At 43.0% G+C, this 19,859-nt stretch overlaps 1 protein-coding gene across 6 annotated transcripts in view; it reads right to left on the bottom strand.

Annotated features, from left to right (window-relative positions):
- Positions 1–5,333: 5,333 nt before the first annotated feature.
- Positions 5,334–19,859, bottom strand: part of mib2 (MIB E3 ubiquitin protein ligase 2) — a 123,476-nt gene continuing 108,950 nt past the window's right edge. For all 6 annotated transcript variants that reach the window (XM_055659523.1, XM_055659519.1, XM_055659518.1 and 3 more), the window contains 6 exons: positions 18,829–18,955; positions 17,467–17,691; positions 15,992–16,170; positions 13,740–13,915; positions 10,965–11,030; positions 5,334–8,725 (listed from right to left, as the gene is read on the bottom strand). In XM_055659523.1, the coding sequence (XP_055515498.1) occupies positions 8,484–8,725; positions 10,965–11,030; positions 13,740–13,915; positions 15,992–16,170; positions 17,467–17,691; positions 18,829–18,955 (1,015 nt within the window). In that variant the 3' untranslated portion in view covers positions 5,334–8,483. The remainder of the gene's footprint in view (positions 8,726–10,964; positions 11,031–13,739; positions 13,916–15,991; positions 16,171–17,466; positions 17,692–18,828; positions 18,956–19,859) is intronic.

The raw sequence follows: 19,859 nt of genomic DNA, 5'->3' as shown, positions 1-19,859 counted from the left end.
TTCCGTGAGTCCTTGGCATCCTACGTACAATGATTCAAACTCTAAGATGCCCAACACCCTGATTCAAAAAAACTGCAGTGCTGGAGATATGACAGAAAGCCCAAAGCACTCGGTGGTGTGGAAAGAAAGAGAGAATGCTTCTGGTCATTGACCTTTCCTATGGGAGAAGTGAAGGGTGCTTTAAGTGGCAGAGAAAAGTGGAGTCTGAGATTGGATGGTGTTCAGGCCAGTCTGAAACTTCAGTGGTGAAATGCAGGGAAGGCGAGATACGAGGCAGCAATGGTTGAATTCACTGCCATGCCCCAGCTATCCACACTACATCAGATGCTCTGGGCTATGTGTAGATCTCAGTGGGGTGGGAGGTGGCAGCCTTCACATGGTCCACCCTGTTTCGACTAATGCAATCAACGCGACGTGTACAAACAAATAGATGTGGCTTTTCATGCCACTTTATCTACAACTTTTGGCTGTGCACCACATACGCAAGAAGAAGTGAAGCCCATCCAGCTGGATGTCTGCGTGGTGACAGTACTTCCTCGACTGGACTCAGCTCCCCCTGAACATCATCAGGTCATAGTCGTACAATGTGGAAACAGGCTCTTTGGCCCAACTTGCCTATGCCGACCAACATGCCCCATCCGCCTGTGTTTGGTCCGTATCCTTCAAAACCTAACCTATCCATGTACTTGTCCAAATGATTTTTAAACATTGTGATAGTACCTGCCTCAACTACCTCCTCGGGCAGCTCGTTCCATACACCCACCACACTTAATGTAAAAAAGTTGCCCACAGCTTCGTTTTCAATTTCTCCCGCCCCCCCCCCCCTACTCTGGGTAAATGACTGTGCATTTACCCTATTCTACTCACCTCATGATCTTATGCATCCTTCAAGATGGTGATGGTGGCGGACGGGGGAATTAAACGGTGCCGGTGATCGGGCTGGGACCTCCCTCGCTGTCAGAAGCGCTCTGGGGGTTCTGAGGTCGGCTGTGAGGGGCACCCTGGGGCCCAGTGAGTGAATGGTGGGCATGCCAGGCGAGGGACTGTGTGTTCGTGGGTCGATATATCTGGATCGAGGTGTCAGTGGAGTGGGCCGCTGGCTCCACCTAATCCCAGAATCCAAGGGCCTCTCACATCCAGAAACCGCTCCATCTTTGTTCCGTGTGCAATCGCTGATGGGGTCCCTCAACAATCCCTGGGAAGTTCTTTACATGTCGTTGTGTCCACTCATTGTCCTTCCCCTTCATGTGGTTCCCAGTCTATCTTCATCTCAGCTGAGGCCCTGCAGCAGTGACATCGAGGAGGAGGAAGCATCGCCTCACTATGTTTAAACGTGGGTGAAGAGAAATGCTTTAAATTCCCCACAGTATTGAGTCATGGGCTCATAGCGTAGGAGACAAAGGGGAGGTTCTGAAAAGAGAGACCTTCCAATTGTAATCAGCTGACTACATTGGAAAAAGCAAAGAGCGATTGGGACAAAGATAGACACAAAGTGCTGAAGTAACTCAGAGAGTCAGGCAGCATCTCTGGAGAAAAAAGATGGGTAACGTTTCAGGTCGGGACCTTTCTTCAGACTGCTTAATTAAACCCACCCGTATAGCACCAGCAAACCTGCCTTTCAGGATATTGGTTACCCTCCAGTTCATTTCAGCAGTCTGAAGAAGAGTTCTAACCCGGGACATCACCCATCCTTTTGCTCCAGAGATGCTGCCTGAGCCGCTGTTACCCCAGCACTCTGGTCTATATTTGGTATAAACCTGCATCTGTGGGTGTCAGGAGTTATGGGGAGAAGGCATGAGAATGGGGTTAAGGTTGGAGAGATAGATCAGCCATGATTGGATGGTGGAGTAGACTTGATGGACCGAATGGCCTAATTCTGCTCCTATCACTTATGACCTTATGCAGTTCTTTGTTTCTACTGATTGGTCTTCCAAGAGGTGACCAAGAACATTGATGAGGGCAGAGCAGTAGATGTTGTCTACATGAACTTTAACAAGACCTTTGACAAGTTACCGCATGGTAGGGTATACTGGAAGGTTAGAGCACATGGGATGCAGGGTGAGCTAGCCACTTTGATGCAAGAATGGTCAGAAGGTTGGAGACAGAGGGTGGTGGTAGAGGGCTGTTTTTTCAGATTGTGAGACTTTGACAAGTGGTGTTAAGTCCATTGTTGCTTGTTATTTTGGATTAATGATGCAAATAGAGATGGCACAGTTATAAAGTGTATGGATGACACTGCAATTGGTGGTAAAGCAGATAGTGAAGAAGGTTATCTATAAAAGATCTATATAAAATATCATTAACTGGGCCATTGGGCTGAGGAATGGCAGATGGTGTTTAATTCAGAGAAGGTGCCTCACTTTGGTAAGACAACTAGAGCAAGACTTAGTAAATTGTACAGCCCTTGAGAATATTATAGAAGAGGCACCATGGGGGTGCAGATTCATGAAAGTGGCAACACCAGTAGACAGGGAGGGGAAGGCAGCATTTGGAATGCTTGCTACATGCATCAGTATATTGCACAAAATCCACCAGAGTAAGTAGTAGATGTGGGCAAAATTATGATATTTAAAATCAAGGTACGGGATACTGAGTTGGATGATCAGCCATGATCATATTAAATGGCGGTGCAGGCTCGAAGGGCCGAATGGCCTACTCCTGCACCTAATTTCTATGTTTCTATGTTCTAAAAGACATTTAGTCAGGTACATGGATAGGAAATGTTTGGAGGGATATATGCCACATGAGGGTAAGTGGGACTGGCTCAGCTATAAAAGCTGGTCAGCATGGACTAGTGGGCTGAAGGACCTGTTGGCGGTATATGATTCTATATTGACTCTGGCAACTACACAAGAGAACTGGAGCAGGTATAGGCCATTTGTCGCATCATTGCTGATCTCTGCTGACCTCAACTCCTCTTCAATACTACATTCAATACTTCCAATGATCCAGCTTCCACCATCTCCCTGGGCAGAGAACTCCAGAGATTCGCCGGCCTCTACCAGAATAAATTTCTGCGCACTTCATTTCTATAACTTGGAGCACACGGAGAAAACCCTCGCGGTCACATGCACATTGTGCAACAAATGAAAACGTCTCAACTTCTACTCTGCCAAACCCCCTTAGAATACCATATGTGAATAAGGTCCCACCTCAATCTTATCAACTCCAAGGAATACAGACCACATAGTGGGCACATAGGCGCAGCGGTAGAGTTGCTGCCTTACAACGCCAGAAACCTGGGTTCCATCCTGACTACGGGTGTTGTCTGTACATTCTCTGTAGTTCTGTACATTGTCTGTACGGAGTTTGTACATTCTCCCTGTGACCAGGTGGGTTTTCTCCAGGTGCTCCAGTTTTCTCCCACATTTCAGTTAATTGGCTTCTGTAAATTGTCCCTAGTGTGTTGGATAGAACTAGTGTGCAGGGTGATTGTTGACTCGCTGGTCCGAAGGGCCTGTTTCCACGTTGTATCTCTAAACGACTTTCCAGCATCTCATGGTACAACAACTCTCACATTAGCTTGGTGAATCTCCTTTGGGCTGCCCAATGCCCAATGCTACTATCTCTTTAGGCACGGGGACCAAAACTGTGCAGTTTTCCAGGTGTAGCCGCACCAACACCCTGTACAACAGGAACAAAGCCTTCATGTTTTTATAATTCAACACTTTGCAATGAAGGCTAAAATGTTGTTTCCTTGACTACTAGTTGGAGCTGCCTGCTAGCTAGCATGCCTTGAGTAGGAAGGAACTGCAGATGCTGGCTTAAACCAAAGCTAGACACAAAATGCTGGAGTAACTCAGCAGGTCAGACAGCATCTCTGGAGAAAAGGAATATGTGACGTTTTGGCTCCTACACAATGAAGACTGATACAAAAACTGTATCCAACATGACTACCATATCTATATTTGTTGCATTAAATCACACTTTACTTCCCCGGAGGCTCTGCATTTACCTTAGCTGCCCTTTCTCTATTCATATATCCATAGAAACTCTTACTGTTTGTTTTTACACCACATGCAAGTTTTCTCTCAAAACTAATTTTACTTAAAATTCATTGACACGAAACATTATTAGTGCCAACGACATTGGGCAAAATTCCACCTGAACCTAAAATACATCCATCCAAAAAAAAAATCTGCAATAATGTGCCTCGAAATTCATTCCCTTTAATCATTTGTTCATAATAATTGGTGTTAATCCTTTCACAAGTTTAACGCTGCAATTGTTCTGATCAGCTGTCCCTCATGAACACAGGCAGCACATGCTTGACTTCAAAGTGAGTGGGAGTTTGCCATGGATAAATGGATTACTTCATTTTTTCCCCCCCAAGTGTTGCCGCCCATGGGAAGCCTGCAACGATTAAACTTAAAATGGCTCGGCTGTTTTCAGACTTGGACATAACTAGGTGTTTCCTACCCACTGTGTTTTGGCCACTCTTAATTTTATCCAACTCAGCTGAACCCTCGTGGTGCCTATGATGAAAAGTGCACAGTTCCTAAACATTATTCCTCTATTTACAAGCAGTTACAAATGAAGAACCAGTTATTACTTCAATGAACACCACCTGATAATTTCACTGTTAGTTTACACTCCACAGGCTGCTGGTTCATAGACCACACAGAGTTTCAGTTCACGTCTATTGCTAGAAGTTTGGAAATATGCTCTTGAAAGAACCCTTTTCCTTTGCTCAGTATTTGGAATAAACAAATGCTCCAATGTTAATGCATTATAATACATTATAACGTCGATGCAAATCCTTTCCAAATGCAGTGATTCTAATGTAGTTCAAAATAATTTAGTTGCAGCAGAGAACCTCAACATGAGGATTCCCTAACCTGTGGTAGAAGTAAGTCCATGAGAACAAAGCCTTGCACACCACAAGTCCTGTAGTCTCATCTTGTCATCACCCAAATGCTGACATTGCCACTCCTGAGCAGCTATTGTAACCTCCCTCCACTATCCTTTAAAATCCTAGAAAGGATCTGTTGAACACTGCCTCTCCTGCCTCTGACTAAGATACAGAAATTGCAAGGAATCAGTGTTTTACCATGATCTTCACAGTGATCGGCTTAAGGTTCATGTCGTGGTATTTTTGAGGACGGGGAAAATGCTGGGATGTAATTGTTCATCTTCGCCGACCACAAATAACCGGCTGGTTACATGCCGGCTCCAGAGATAGGCAGCGACTACTGCCGGCCCAAAGCTAATTACCAGAGAGATCAAAGGGCTTCCCTCCCGAGACAAGACATTGAGCAATTTGTGGTCTGAACCCACTGTAATCTCAAAACTATATGAGGAAAGAGGAAAAATGTGCACAAGAAAGCCAGGCATTTGGGAACTGCAATTTTATTTAAACAGCAATTCCTGAACACACACACACTTTCCACAGTGATACAATTTGTTTGGCACATGTAATCTGATTCACTATACCAGGAAGAATCAACTTAACAAAAAGCTGCTGAATTATGCAATATTTCTATGAACTAAACATACTTATAATATGTCAAGTTGCAGGAAAAAAAACGACCACGCACCAACACAAATTGTGAAATGCTCTCTCTGCCCCATCACATGATACCAGATCTGCTTAGCTCTTCCAAGTTGCATTTTCAAACTTGTTACGTCGGCCTGATAAAGGCTGTCTGAGACATTAAATTCTTCAGGGGCATTCTTGATTCCAGTTGGCGGGTCAGATCAGCAAGCTAACATGTCCAAACGTTGCCTATTTCCTTCGCTCCATAGATGCTGCTGCACCCGCTGAGTTTCTCCAGCACTTTTGTCCACCTAAGCTAACATGTCAACCCAAATCCTTTCCAAATACTAGCAAGATCTTCCACCCCCTGAGGTCACCATTACAATCTCCTTCGTGAGTTAAGGAATACCTGACATGCAATTTAATATTTCTTCCCGTTCTTGTTGTAAATAAATTGGTGGTTTAATTCTGAGTCAGTTGGAAAATGGTCATGATTTAACAAGCCAGGAATCCATTGAGAAAGAATTTCAATTTAATGAGAAAAGAACGAATAAATCTTTCTTAAACTTGTCACCAATACATGAAAGAATTATGAACCTATGCTCCCTAGAGCACATCTAAACACTAATTGGATTTTCCTCTCCAACTCTTGAGTTATCTGCTCTTTGTAATTTCCACCCAATCTTTCTGTCAGAGTTGGAGAACACCAGGTCCACATAGAATCAGACACCTGATTAATCAAAGTCTAACACATGCAACAGGCCATTTATGATCCAATCAGCCACAAAGAGACACATGTCCATACTGCAGAGTGTTAAGGTTTGGCCCATCAATAAACTGCAGATACTGGAAATCAAAATGAGAAGAGAAAATGCAGGACAAACTCAGCAGGTCGGGCAGCATCTGAGAAGAGAAGCAGTCAACATTGCAGGTTGGAGACGCCTTGTCAGAACTGAAAAAGAGAGAGGGAAAGGTAATCCTGGCATCAGGGAAGTGGTGGGGTGGGATTGGTGGAACAAAGGGAGTGCGTATGATGGGGTGAAATAGTCAAGTCGTCAAGTCACATTTATTTATATAGCACATTTAAAAAAACAACTCTCGTTGGCCAATAGTGTAGTCTTTACCTGGACAGTGAACTCCTTGGTTCACTGAAGAAGGATTTCGGCCCGAAACGTCGCCTATTTCCTTCGCTCCATAGATGCTGCTGCACCCGCTGAGTTTCTCCAGCATTTTTGTGTACCAGTGAACTCCTTGGTTTGTTTAATGTGTAATTTGCATCTTCTTTCTGTTGGTATCGTGACTGACTATATATGCCTGCCATTTATTTCCTTCCCCTTTTGTACAATCAAGGCACGCTCCAGGAGGACAAATGGAACAACATCACCCAGACTTTACGACAATAGCAACACATCACCCAGGCAAAGCTTCAGTGCCTATTTAATGGCTGCATCATTTCACCTCTGACAGACATTCCCTATGTTTCAAATAACAAAGTGTTGGAGGAACTCAACAGGTCAGGCAACAACGGTGGAGGGAATGGATAGATAACACTTCGGGTCAGAACCCGTCTTCAGACTGTTGTCCCCACCTGCAATGTTGTCTGTCCATTCCCTCCACAGATGCCGCCTGACCCGCTGAGTTCCTCTAGCACTTTGAGTTTTCCTCTGGATTCTGGCATCTGCAGCCTCTTGTGTCTCCATTCCCTTTGTTGCATCCGTCGCCCTCCCCAACCTGCGCAACTAACCTGCTCTCTCTTTCTCGGTTCGGACCAAGGCTTTTCGACCTGAAACGTTAGCCAGTCCTCTATCCAAAATGCTGCCTGCCTTGCTGAGATTTTCCGGCTTTCTTCGTTTTCACTCAGGACCACCAGCACTCTTGTAAAGCAAAGATCTGTGGCCATCAAGAGGCAGAAACTCAATCCTGAACCAGACTTAACATGTTTGCGCCCTGAATACAATTTGTCCAACTCAAAGGCCACGGCCGAGAACACCTGAGACAACTGTGGCTTTCCAAATTATTTCATAGCTTTTATTTCCATGGAATATTTAAATATAAAAACATCCTACAATAGAAAGTACAAATAAAAATAGGATTAATATTAGGATTAAAACAAGCACTAATTCTTGTTATCTTCCATGTAAATTTTCATACCAGTATCCTTACCCAAGTTGATCTAGAGGATCAAATCAAATTGCTTGATTATGATTTTATCAGAATAACTTACATTCGTGACCAAAAGGGTAACACTTACATCAAAAGCTCTGTAATTAAATATTGAATTAACAGGTCACCCTCTTTCTTTTCATCAACCACAATTCTTCTCGACATTTTACCACGTCTTCCAGACAATATTCAAAGTAAAACTGTTCAATTCACATTAAAATGATAGACGAGGTGTTACAAATACAGGAGGAGGATAGTCTTTAAATAAAGTTTGCAGATAATTAACAGTTTTGTTATTTTGAGTCATGACTACCTGGTGGAGATTGTGGTTTGTTGCTGAGCAGAGCTGTGAATGAGAAGGGCCAACGCTGCTCGCTGCCACATCTGCACAACTGCTGAAGTGCATTTTATATTCCTAGAACTTTTAAATATATACATTGACCATAAACCACAGTTGTTAGATTATGGATTATATTACATTGTTTTAATATACATATCAGGAAGGTTTTTATGCCGCATCTCTGTGCACTTTTCAAGCATTTGCAAATATTTCGAGAGGCGCCACGCAGCAGAATAATAAACTTGCTTCATGTTATGTACAGCTGTGCTCTACAACTGTGTTCCTTGGTAACATCTCATCCACTGGTTGAACACAGAGGGCATCGCGCTATCAGAAAGGCTGAGGAAACAGCAAGTACAAACGTCAAACAGGTGTGTTCTAATGACGTTGAGAAGGATTAAAAGTGAAGTCGGCTATAAAGACAAACACGCATATCACACAGAATGTCCAGGACAAAGGATGTTCAGAAAGAAGAGAATCAGAGATAAGAAGACTTGTCATGCATCAAACAAAAATCTGTATCCGCTCTCGAATGTTCTGGCGACAGATTGGACATGCTTTCAGAGTAATGCTGCACTCCAGGCACGATCCATGGCCACACTGGAACACCAGTTTGATCTGACAGTCAATACAGATTGGGCAGGTGATCCTCTCCTCCATCTGTCGGTATCGAGACTGTAGTTGCTCCAGCAGCTTCCTCTGGTCCGGGGGTTCACCGCTCGAGCTGCTTTCAACTTCCGTGTTATCTGCCGCAGGAAAACACAGTCAGTGCTTTGCCATTACCCAATACAACGGCCACCGGCTTGTGTTAGTAAGATTGGGATAGATTAAATATATTGCACACAATAAATCAGGATTAACCAAATAATGTAGGAGACGGAACCAAGAATTAGGCGCTTAATTGATGTCACAGCAACATAATCCAGTGGCTCTGTCACGGCAGCATGAAGCTGGACACGTAGGTTCATTCCACGGGTTCACAAGCTTAAATGTAACAATGGTTTATGAACACTGAAAACCAGGTTACCAGGAATGGAAGCTAATATACAGACCTGAACATGATGGACTTAAGTCAAATGTAATTTTTTTTAATGGGCAAAACAAATAAATTGTATCAAAAATGAAACAAAATGTGATTTACAAAACTGTTGAAGTCTGTTTAATACACCGTATAAATTGGACATTGACCCTCTGTTGGTTCAGAACTCTATTGCAACCAGAAATAACATTTTAATGCTTTTAAAGGGTTTAAAGGATAATTAGGACAAGATCAAACATTTCATGGTTGAACTTCAGTACTTTGCACAGTTCATTGCCTCTCATTTGTTCTGCACTTTAATAACTGGCTATGATTACTTCTGGTCACTTGAGTAGCAACAAGTCTCAGTGAACACAGTCTGAGCAACAGGATGTGAACCCAAAACCAAGCATTTGAAATGAGGCTGACATTTCTCTGCTGATTTGATAGGAATTATGGCAACGTCTGCCCTGTGTGAAGATGTGGGCATGATACAATAGTGGCATTTAATAGACTTTAGGAAGGCACGTGCAGGGAATGGAGGGAAGTCTCTCCCTTCCAAGTTCATTTGTATAGACAATCATTTTACACACTGAATCTTAACTAAACTTAATTGGATCCTTTGATGAAGACACAAGAATGCAGATGCTGGAAGCCTTTGATGCTACGAGTGCTTGTAGTGCTTTTCAACATGTGCTAACTGTATGACGTGTGTACAAAGAAGGGCTTGACAGCACTAACATGTTAAGTGCATCTTAAATAGAGGGTTGTGACCTGCTATTGTGTACTGAATACTAGCTGCTGACAGAGGCAATTAGGTTGGAACAACGTCGGAGACAGAACCAAGAATTGGGCACTTAATTGATGTCTCAGCAACATAAACCTGTGACTCTGTCAGGGCAGCTTGAAGCTGGTCATGTAGGGCCATTTCTGGGGTCGACAAGCTGAAACGTAACTATGGTTTATTAACCAGTTACCGGGTTAATATGCAGACCTGAACATGACGGACTTAAGTCAAATTTCACTTTTTTTAAATGAGGAAAAAAACAAATAAGTGGTGTAAAATTATCAAAAATGAAGGGCCTGTCCCACTTGGCGATTTTTTTCGGCGATTGCCGGCATCATATCAATGTCACCAAAAGATTTTGAACATTTCAAAATCCAGCGGCGGCAAAAGAAATGTTGCGACATTTGAAAAAACACCGCGCGTTAAACGTCATCACGCCGCAAATGTTTCGGTGACCTGATACGTTAGTGAATGATGCCGACAGTTCACGAAAAATTAGCCAAGTGGGACAGGCCCTTGAAACAAATGTGATTTACAAAACTGTTGAAGTCTGTTCAATACACTGTGTAAATTAGACATTGACATTGGGAATGGAGGGAAGTCTCTATCTTCCACGTTCATTTGTATAGACAATCATTTCACACACTAAATGGATGAATCTTAACCAAACTTAATTAGATCCTATGATGAAGACATGAATGCAGATGCTGGAAGCCTTTGATAGTAGGAATGTACTAATCACATACATGAACGGTCCAACCTACATCCCAAGATTCTGATGTTCCCACACCTTGATTCCACTGATACTTCTGCTCCCCAGACCTCTAGCCTATAACACCATCCCTCACACCAGCCCTCTCTACCTTTCCCCAATAATCGAAGATCCATTTGACTTTCCATTCCTTCCTCTAGAAAGGATTATCCTCACCCAGTTTAAGGCCTGTTCTATTACGCATGGTGTCTTGGGGTCAGGTTTACTCCAAGCACCCTCACACAAATCTGCTGCAGATCCACACTGTAGCACTTCAACCCACCTCTTCCCACAGTAAAGAACTTTTAGCCCAGAGTTCTTTGCCGAATTGATCCTAACTGTTTCACTCAACAACCAAATTATCCTCAATCCCTTTAAGATGCTCCTCCACTCAGAATGCAGCGTTAAGGAATGTGGTTAATATATTACCATGTCTCATTTTCTTTGATATGGTCACTTGGCATTTGATGCACTTCTTCATTCTCACAGAACACTCTGTAGTTGAAAAAAACATAAGAAATCAGCATCTATATCTAATTTCCGTTTAATCTTTTGTAATATGTAGCAAATGTTGTCAGTAATACAGGAAAAAAACACAACGCTTCTAATCTTCTCTTGCATGAGAACTGCATATGAATTTGAAGAACTTAGATCAGGAATTATTGATTATGTAAATACAAAACAGATTGCCGCTATGAACCACTTCAATCCGTCTCATCTGACTCCTAATCCTAAACAGAAAAAGTTGGAGAAGGAATGCGTCGTTCTATCGTTCGTCTCCGCCATCCCAGAGAAACTCTGGCAGTCAGTTTACTTGTTATTCTCTTTCCCTGTCACGTTTAAGAATTGGAACATACATTGATGTATTGGCAGCCAGGACTGAGATTTCCTGCCACCCCGCTGGCCTTTCTGTTTTGACTATTCTTCCAGTTCCCATTCTAACTCACGAGGCACAGCTTTCTGTCTTACAGAGTCTTGTCTACTTATCAAGAATAATAAATCAGAAACAAAATAGATAGATCTGCCTTTTTGATTAAAACCAGTCCTTTGCATGGTCGAAAAGCTAAACATACAAATGTTGGAAATCTGAAATAAAATCCAAAAGTGCTGGAAATATTCAGTAGGTCAGGCAGCATCCGTGCAGAGAGAAATTCTCCCTACTAAAGGAGTATTTACCTCTATGTAAGTAACATGGATGAGATTATTCGAGCAATTATCTTGATGGGAGTGCTGTACACATAGCTGAAGATCACACACACTGATAATGTCAGTGAGTAATATGGACCAGTGATTCTGGATGCACACTTACACTACAAAAGCATCACGTGCTTACAATACTATCGCAACCTTTAAGAAACATTTAGACAGGTACATGGATAGGACGCGTTTAGAGGGATATGGGCCAAACTCAGGCAGGTGGGACTAGCGTAGGCAGGACATGTTGGTCAGTGTGGGCAAGTAGGGCTGAAGGGCCTGTTTCCACACCGTGTGACTCTCTGACACTAACATTTGTTTACAATAAAAGTGGCAAAAACATTTGTTTGCAATAAAACGTGGAAATTGACAAATATACCTCCAGTGGAACCATCCTAACCATAAGCCTAGATCAGGAACAAACCACTGTGGATTTTGCACCACTATGGATGCGCCACGTACTTCAGTGCTTCCCACTATTGTGATCTAATTAGGATATCTGGCAGTTTACTGTGTGTTTATTGTCGTGTCTAATGTGCCTGCAAAGCTGCAACAAATAAGCATTTCATTTTTCCGGTTCGCATGTGACAAATAAACACTTGAATCTGCAGCAACTATTTTCTAAGTTGATTTCATTGACTGAAGCGTGAAACTATTTTTCTCCCACCAAATGTTCGCTTTGCAAATAGATGATCAAATGTTACAATCTGCAGGGATCACAGGGCTCTTGAGTTTCATTGAGGCTACAATGGGATTCTGACAACACCCATCGCTGCAAACTGCTGTTTTATTGGCCACACTGTTCCATGATTTCAGCACCACTGGGGATATGTACACTCCCCACCCTGTTTGACAGATGGAGGCAAGGTTCTCCTCATTCTACCTCACAGCTAAATGATCACCTTCCCAACAATTAGCCAGCTAATTACAGGAACATCACTGCTAAATAGAGCATACAAACAGAAGCCACAGCTTGCAGCTGAAAGGAGACTGCATATTGGACCTTAACATTAACTGTATGTTGGCAGGCGGGACTGGACATTGTACCTTCACCTTAATAGTGTGCTGACTGGTGAGACTGTACACGGTACTTTCACATACTACAGTGTGCTGACAACAGGACTGTATACGGCATCATATTAACAATTTGTTGACAGGTGAGACTGCACACTGTACCTTCAATAACAGTGTTGACATGAGGTTGTATATTTTAACTTCACATAAGATCATAAGTGATAGGAGCAGTATTAGGCCAGTCGGCCCATCAAGTCTACTACGCCATTCAATCATGGCTGATCTATCTCTCCCTGCTAACCCATTCTCCTGCCTTCTACCCATAACCTCTGCCACCTATTACTAATCACGAATCTATCTATCTCTGCCTTAAATATATCCACTGACTTTGGCTCCACAGCATTCTGTGGCAAAGAATTCCACAGATTCATCACCCTCTGATTAAAGAAATTTCCTCATCTCCTTCCTAAAAAGAACGCCTTTTAATTCTGAGGCCTCTAGTCCTAGACTCACCCATTAGTGGAAACATCCTCTATACATCCACTCTATCCAAACCTTTCACTATTGTGTATGTTTCAGTGAGGTTCCCCCTCATTCTTCTAAACTCTAGCAAGTACAGGCCCAGTGCCGTCAAACATTCGTCATATGTTAACCTACTCATTCCTGGAATCATTCTTGTAAACCTTCTCTGGACCCTCTCCAGAGCCAGCACATCCTTCCTCAGATATGGTGCCCAAAATTGCTCGCAATATTCCAAATGCGGCCTGACCAGTGCCTTATAGCGCCTCAGCATTACATCCCTGTTTTTGGATACAAGCCCTGTCGAAATCAATATTAGCTAATAAATAAACGCATACTACAGGCTGAACTTTACTGTACCTGTATGTCGACAGGCAGGACTATGCTGTACCTTCACATTAATAGTGTGCTAACAGTGGAACTGTAGAATGTATTTTCACATTAACAGTGTGGTGATAATGGAACTGTATACTGTACCTTCGCATACTACAGTATGCTGGCAAGGTGAGAAGAGGACTAGGAAGGCCAGCTCCGAACACACCAAGCATTCAGCAGGGCCCGCAGCAAGCGGCAATAGAAGATTTGTCATAGTATTTGGAGTAGTGTGGACTCGCCGCAGAACTGTTGGCCCAGTTGGCTGCAGCTGAGATCCCCTGCAATAAACAAGGGCAAAAAAATCCACTATGTTACAGGGACAATGAAATAAAATGCTTCATTCCTCCCCACTCTCACTTATGTTCACTAGATAGCCGTTGACACAATTATCCAGCCAACTGAACATCACAGCCTCATGGATACTGGCCGATGATCAGCCGTGCGCAATGTTGAAGACATCCATCTGATGAGTGGGCTCGAGTGGAATTCAACCTCTGATGTCTGCAGACCAACAGAGTTGCACCACTAAGGAGCATTACTTGGTGGGTAACAACATAGAACCAAACCTATATTCAGACATTGCTGTAAAACATTTAAATGTGGCCATGTTTCCTGTCTGCAACATTTTAGACATCAAACGTAGAACGACATTTCTACCGCTTCGCTTGTAAACAGTAAGAGATGCTGTAGGAAGGAATTGCAGATACTGGTTTACACCGAAGATAAGACAAAAAATGCTGGCGTAACTCAGCGGGCCAGGCAGCATCTCTGGAGAGAAGGAATGGGTGATGTTTCGGGTCAAGGTCCTTCTTCAGACTTCTTTGGATTGTAGACGGTGCTTCAGTGTGATGGGGTGAATTGTGTCAGTCTTTGAACTGATTTTCTAGCAAACGCCAATCAGAAAATAAATTAACCCGACGTCATAACCTATGCACGAATTCAAGCCACTGAATGCGATCTCGGAGCAAACATCTCTTTCTACACAAGACTACTGCAGCACACAACGTGTTGGGAGTAAATCAGTGGGTCAGGCAACATCTCTGGAAAACAAGGATAGGTGACGTTTCATGTCGAGACCCTTTTTCAGTCTGATTACAGTGTAAGATTCTCTCTTGACCCATCGTTAACACTTGAATTGCTGTTAACACCATGGGAGATTCAGTAAGAATATTATTTGCACAAATGTTTATCCTGTTATTAATGATGACCAGGGGAAGGTCCTATTGACATGACTGGGCTATCAATGGTAGGATTGGATCAGTAATTACCTGAGTGTTGGTTATTTCCCTCAACACACCATTCTTTGAGTCGTTTATAAGAACCAACTGAGTATCTACTTAATTCATACATGGAGAATAATTGTTTAAGAAAGAACTGCAGATGCTGGAAAAAATTCAGGTAGTCCTTGCTTTTTCCCTCCTTCCCCTCCCCTCCCCAGCTCTCCCACAAGCCTACTGTCTCCGCCTCTTCCTTTCTTTTTCCCGACATCAGTCTGAAGAAGGGTCTCAAACCAAAACGTCGCCTATTCCTTCTCTCCATAGATTCTGCCTCACCCGCTGAGTTTCGCCAGCATTTTTGTTTGCCCACATGGAGAATAAGATATCTCGGACACTCTTTCTGCTGCATAAACTGGTGCATCACAGACTTCTGTCCAGACCATTGTGCAGCCCCAGAACAGATGAATGCATACACAATGTGTTATGCCATCGTCACTGCAGACTCCATCGAGGCTGACATCGGCACCAAAATATATCCGCAATCAACTCCTCATTAGAACCTGCTGGATTTGGAGCTGCCCAGATTGATTATATATCTCCAGGAAGGGTGGGGATCGTAGAAGGGGATATGAGAGATTAAGAGCTTTTGTTGCAGGTTGTCTTGGTAAACAATTCTACCAATTTAAACCAGTGTCTTGGATTTAAGCCCCAACATTGGCCAACTCCCAATATGTAAATGCTGGAGAAACACAGAGAGGCGGGTAGCATCTGGGAATGGAGTGAACGGGGATGTTTCGTGTTGGGACCCTTTTGCTGTGTGAACAACTGCTCCTTTACAACTTTGGCGTGAAAAAAAAACCTGTGCTCCCCACACACATGCAAGAGTCTAACGACAGGAGGGTGGGGCTGTAACAGAAAGTGTGCCACAAAGTGACATTAATTGTGGTGCAAACACACATGATTAGTAGCCAACAATCTGGCTGCAAGGACTGGTAGAAAATGTTCCCCACCCTGTTCAATGATTAACTAACTCTCTCACGTGGCATGCGAGGAAGTGAGTGCAATGAGCATTTTCTTTTAATGCCTACAGAGCAAATTCAAGAACAGAACCGCTTTGTAATAATGCTGCTCGTTTACCTGAATTTTTCTGCAAAACTTTTGACCAACTGTACTGTCCTGCCTTCTGAGACCAGATCGAGGGGTGTTTTGCCCTTGTGGTTTGCGTAGTTGATATCTGCTCCATCCTGGGCCAGGAAGCAGGCGATGGCAGTACCCACATTCAGCTCACCAGATCCCAGTAACCCTGAAGTCTGTAACTGAAGAACAAAAAAAACAAAGTCAAATCAGTCGTCGGAGACAAAGGATAAAATAGTGCCATGGAGGTTGACAACAGTCTTAATTATTACTTCAGTTGAGGAATGAATTCCAATATCCAAATTATAGATTTTCAAAGTTAGCAATTCCATACCTGATCATCAGAAGCTTTACAGCTTCCAATGAAGTCTGGAGAAGCAAGACTTCGACTACATGACTACATGTTACTGCTGGCCATTTAACCTTCGCACCGAAAGTTAACAAGGTCAACAATTTAGTCTTATCTTTGGATGTTATCTCTTGATGGGCCCCATAGCAGAAGCGCTCACATCACGGGGCTGGAAACTGGAAGTATCCCGAGCTAATTCTGCTACCACCATCATCTATTGCAATAAGTGATGGCTCCCACTGATTGACACGGAAGCTTGCGTCCTTTTCAGGACGAACGAGGACAGCGAGGTCAACATTTCAAAAACATGGAAGATGGACATGAAAGAAGAACTGTTGATGAAGATTTTAAAAGAATGTCAAATTCAAAGGTTATTTTTCCTTTCTCCCTTGATCCAATCTCTCTCTCTGTACTGGGCTTGAGATAGATTGCCCACACTGCTTTTCACTCACTGTGTTCTAAATCCTTCAGCTCTGCCTCGCCATATTGGGGCTTACTGCACTGGGCCTCACCATGCTGGGGCCTGCTGTGTTGGGTTTGCTGCATTGGAACCGCTGTGCTTGGCTTGCAGCATTGGACTCGCTGTGTTCAGCTTGCGACATTAGCTGGCCAATTTGAGTCAAAGTTGCGTGTGTGTTTAACATACGGCAGATATGTCTGAAAGCTCAGTCATCGTGATTACCAACCCAATGGAACAACTGGTAATGCAGATACATTACAGAGTCGTGCAAAGGAGCCATACTATATCAAAGTGCTATATTTCAGCATTTGTTTAGAAATGGCAGTTGTTTAATGTTATATTACTATAGTCTCAGGGTTCGATGAAAGAGGGGGAGGGAAAACCCCAATAACAAGTTCACCTTTCTCCAACGCGGCAAAGTTTTTTTTTTAGAAAATGTATGAAATACAAGAATCAAAGCTCTGAAACAAGAGCATCATGAGAATGACACGGGCTGGTAATCGTAGAACAAATATTTCCAGTATATTTATGCCAAGCCAAACGGACAATATGTTTTCACAAACCGGGTTCAGTATTTTATGTTCCTACTCCATGTTGAGATATAATTGGAAAATTACAAACTCTGCAACTTTATGGGCAGAAAGTGTCTGTTGCCACGTGGAACCTTACATTTGCAAACAAGGAGCTAGCTTCTCCCTCCCTGACTGCCGAGCGGGTTGCCAGCTGTTGCCGACACAGGGCCACGTGCAGTGCGGTGTCGCCGTCCTCGTCCTCTGCATTCACGTTGCATCCTTCAGCCACCAGAAGCTGGACCATGCCAGTGTGACCCTGGGTGACCGAGAGCTGCAGGGGATTCTGGTTCCGATTGTTCCGCACATTAATCTCACACCGACCCTGAGCAAAGGAAAAGATGATTCAGGCTTTGAGCACACACAAATCTTTGGCAATATCCAATTTCGGCAGCAATGTTGTTCTTGCTTGCTTCCTACATTACAACATGTCCGAATATGATGCACACAAATGCAATTTGCAACATTAGTTTAGTTATTGTCACATTGGACTAGAAACACACATTTGTGGAAAGTTATCTTGGACATATGTTAGAACCTCATCACTGACGGCTCTCAATACTATTACTATCTCAGTTTACATTGAAATATTTAAAGTCCCCATTATTGCCTTAAAAACCCCATTGATTTCTGCACTTCCCTTAATCTATATGGAAGTTTTCTCTTCAATGTCTTGTTAGTGAACTACATAATATGTCCAGCTTCCTCTATTCCACTCTAACCAAATAGATTTTGGCTTTGACTCCTCTGTGCCACCCTCTCGCTATAGCACGTAATACACACTTTCATTAATATTGCTACCCCTTGTTTCGTCTTTCATTATACTTCCTAGCAGCAGGGATTTATCCATGAGGCAAAAAAGAGGAGAATCACAAAGACAGAGGAAGCAGCAAAAGATTCATTAAAGGCACACAAGTTGCATTAGCCAGAGATTTAAAAAAATCATAAATTAAAAATGATCACGAGGAAGAATTGGAGAAGGGCAGAAGACCTTGGGGAGTTGTTGGGCAAAAACAGGGATAGGAGAGTCCAGAGAGCAATGTGAAATCAAGACTATGAGGCAGTATACATCACTGGACATAGGGAGATTGGTGAAAAGGACTTTGTATGCGTTAGGATGTGTTTAGCAGAGCTTACACAATATTTATAGAGGAACAGTCTGTTCTGGAAATCATTGGATTACTGTGTGTGGAGGTGACAAAGACTGGTGACGCAACATGGAACTGCACAGAGGATGTCACAAAGATTGAAAAATAATTGGTAATATAGTTTGTCACAGAGACAACCTATGTTTGGACATATTTCCGGCCACTATCAGAAAGCAATTACTTTCAGACAGTATCAATTCTAGATGTGTGTGTTTGAATAGCACTGAAATCTCTAGCACAATGATTTTTCGGCACTGCAAGTGTTAAATAATTATGTGCGCCTTAACAGGCCATTACGCAAACCAGATTCCTACCTCTTTAATCAGCACTTCAGCTACGTCTCTGTGGTTGTTGAGGGCAGCGAGGTGGAGAGCTGCAAAGCCATCCTCCTTCTTGACATCCACCAGCTGACGAGCTCTGGCCAGAATCTTCTCAGTGGCTCTGGGAGAACGAGGGAGAAACGTGGAATTAATGAGAACCAGCATTAATGTAAAAGGAACTGAACATCGCAAATGGCCAACATGGTCACATCTCTTCCAACGTGGAATTTTAAGAAGGGTCTCAACCCGAAGTGTCGCCCATTCCTTCTCTCCAGAGATGCTGCCTCACCCACTGAGTTACTCCAGCGTTTTGTGTCTACCTTGGAATTTTTCAAGATGGATCACAATGTTTAGTTTAGTTTAGGAATACAGCATAGAAACAGGCCCTTTGGCCCACTGAGTCTGTGCCGACCAACAATCACCCATACACTGGTTCTATCCTGTACACCAGGGACATTTTACAGATGCCAATGAACCTACAAACCTGCACATCCTTGCAGTGTGGAAGGAAACTGGACGGAGAAAAGCAATGTGGTCAAAGGGAGAACCTACAAACTCTGTACAGACAGCACGAATAGTCAGGATTGAACCCAGGTCCCTGATGCTGTTAGGGAGCCCTGCTGCCCCACTGTGTCGCCAATGTATTTTGCACAGCTCCACAATCTGATACACAGTAAGGTGAACATAAACTCCCACTGTTCATAAGCAGAAAGAGGTGAATGCCGAATATCATACCATATTGAATAAAGAACAGCCTGTACTTAAACAGGAAGTCATATGGATCAAAGATCATCAAAGCCAATTAAATATTTTCCGTGTGTGATCAGTAGAGCCCGGATTTTGCCATGTGCCTTTTCACGCCTTTTTTTTGATGATTTCACCAAGATAATGCCTTTTTCACGATCGAGTGCCTAAATCCGCCATTTTTTCCGTTTTGCTAAAAGGTTGTGCTATTTTCTCTAGTTGTACCGTGATTACAATGTAGTTTTCTATATTAACACGTTAATATTAGTTATTATTACCGT

The sequence above is a fragment of the Leucoraja erinacea genome, chromosome 30 (genome assembly GCF_028641065.1).
Source record: "Leucoraja erinacea ecotype New England chromosome 30, Leri_hhj_1, whole genome shotgun sequence".
Lineage (NCBI taxonomy): Eukaryota > Metazoa > Chordata > Chondrichthyes > Rajiformes > Rajidae > Leucoraja > Leucoraja erinaceus.
The sequence above is the reverse complement of the archived record's forward strand: the minus strand, read 5'-3'. Positions and strand labels throughout refer to the sequence as shown.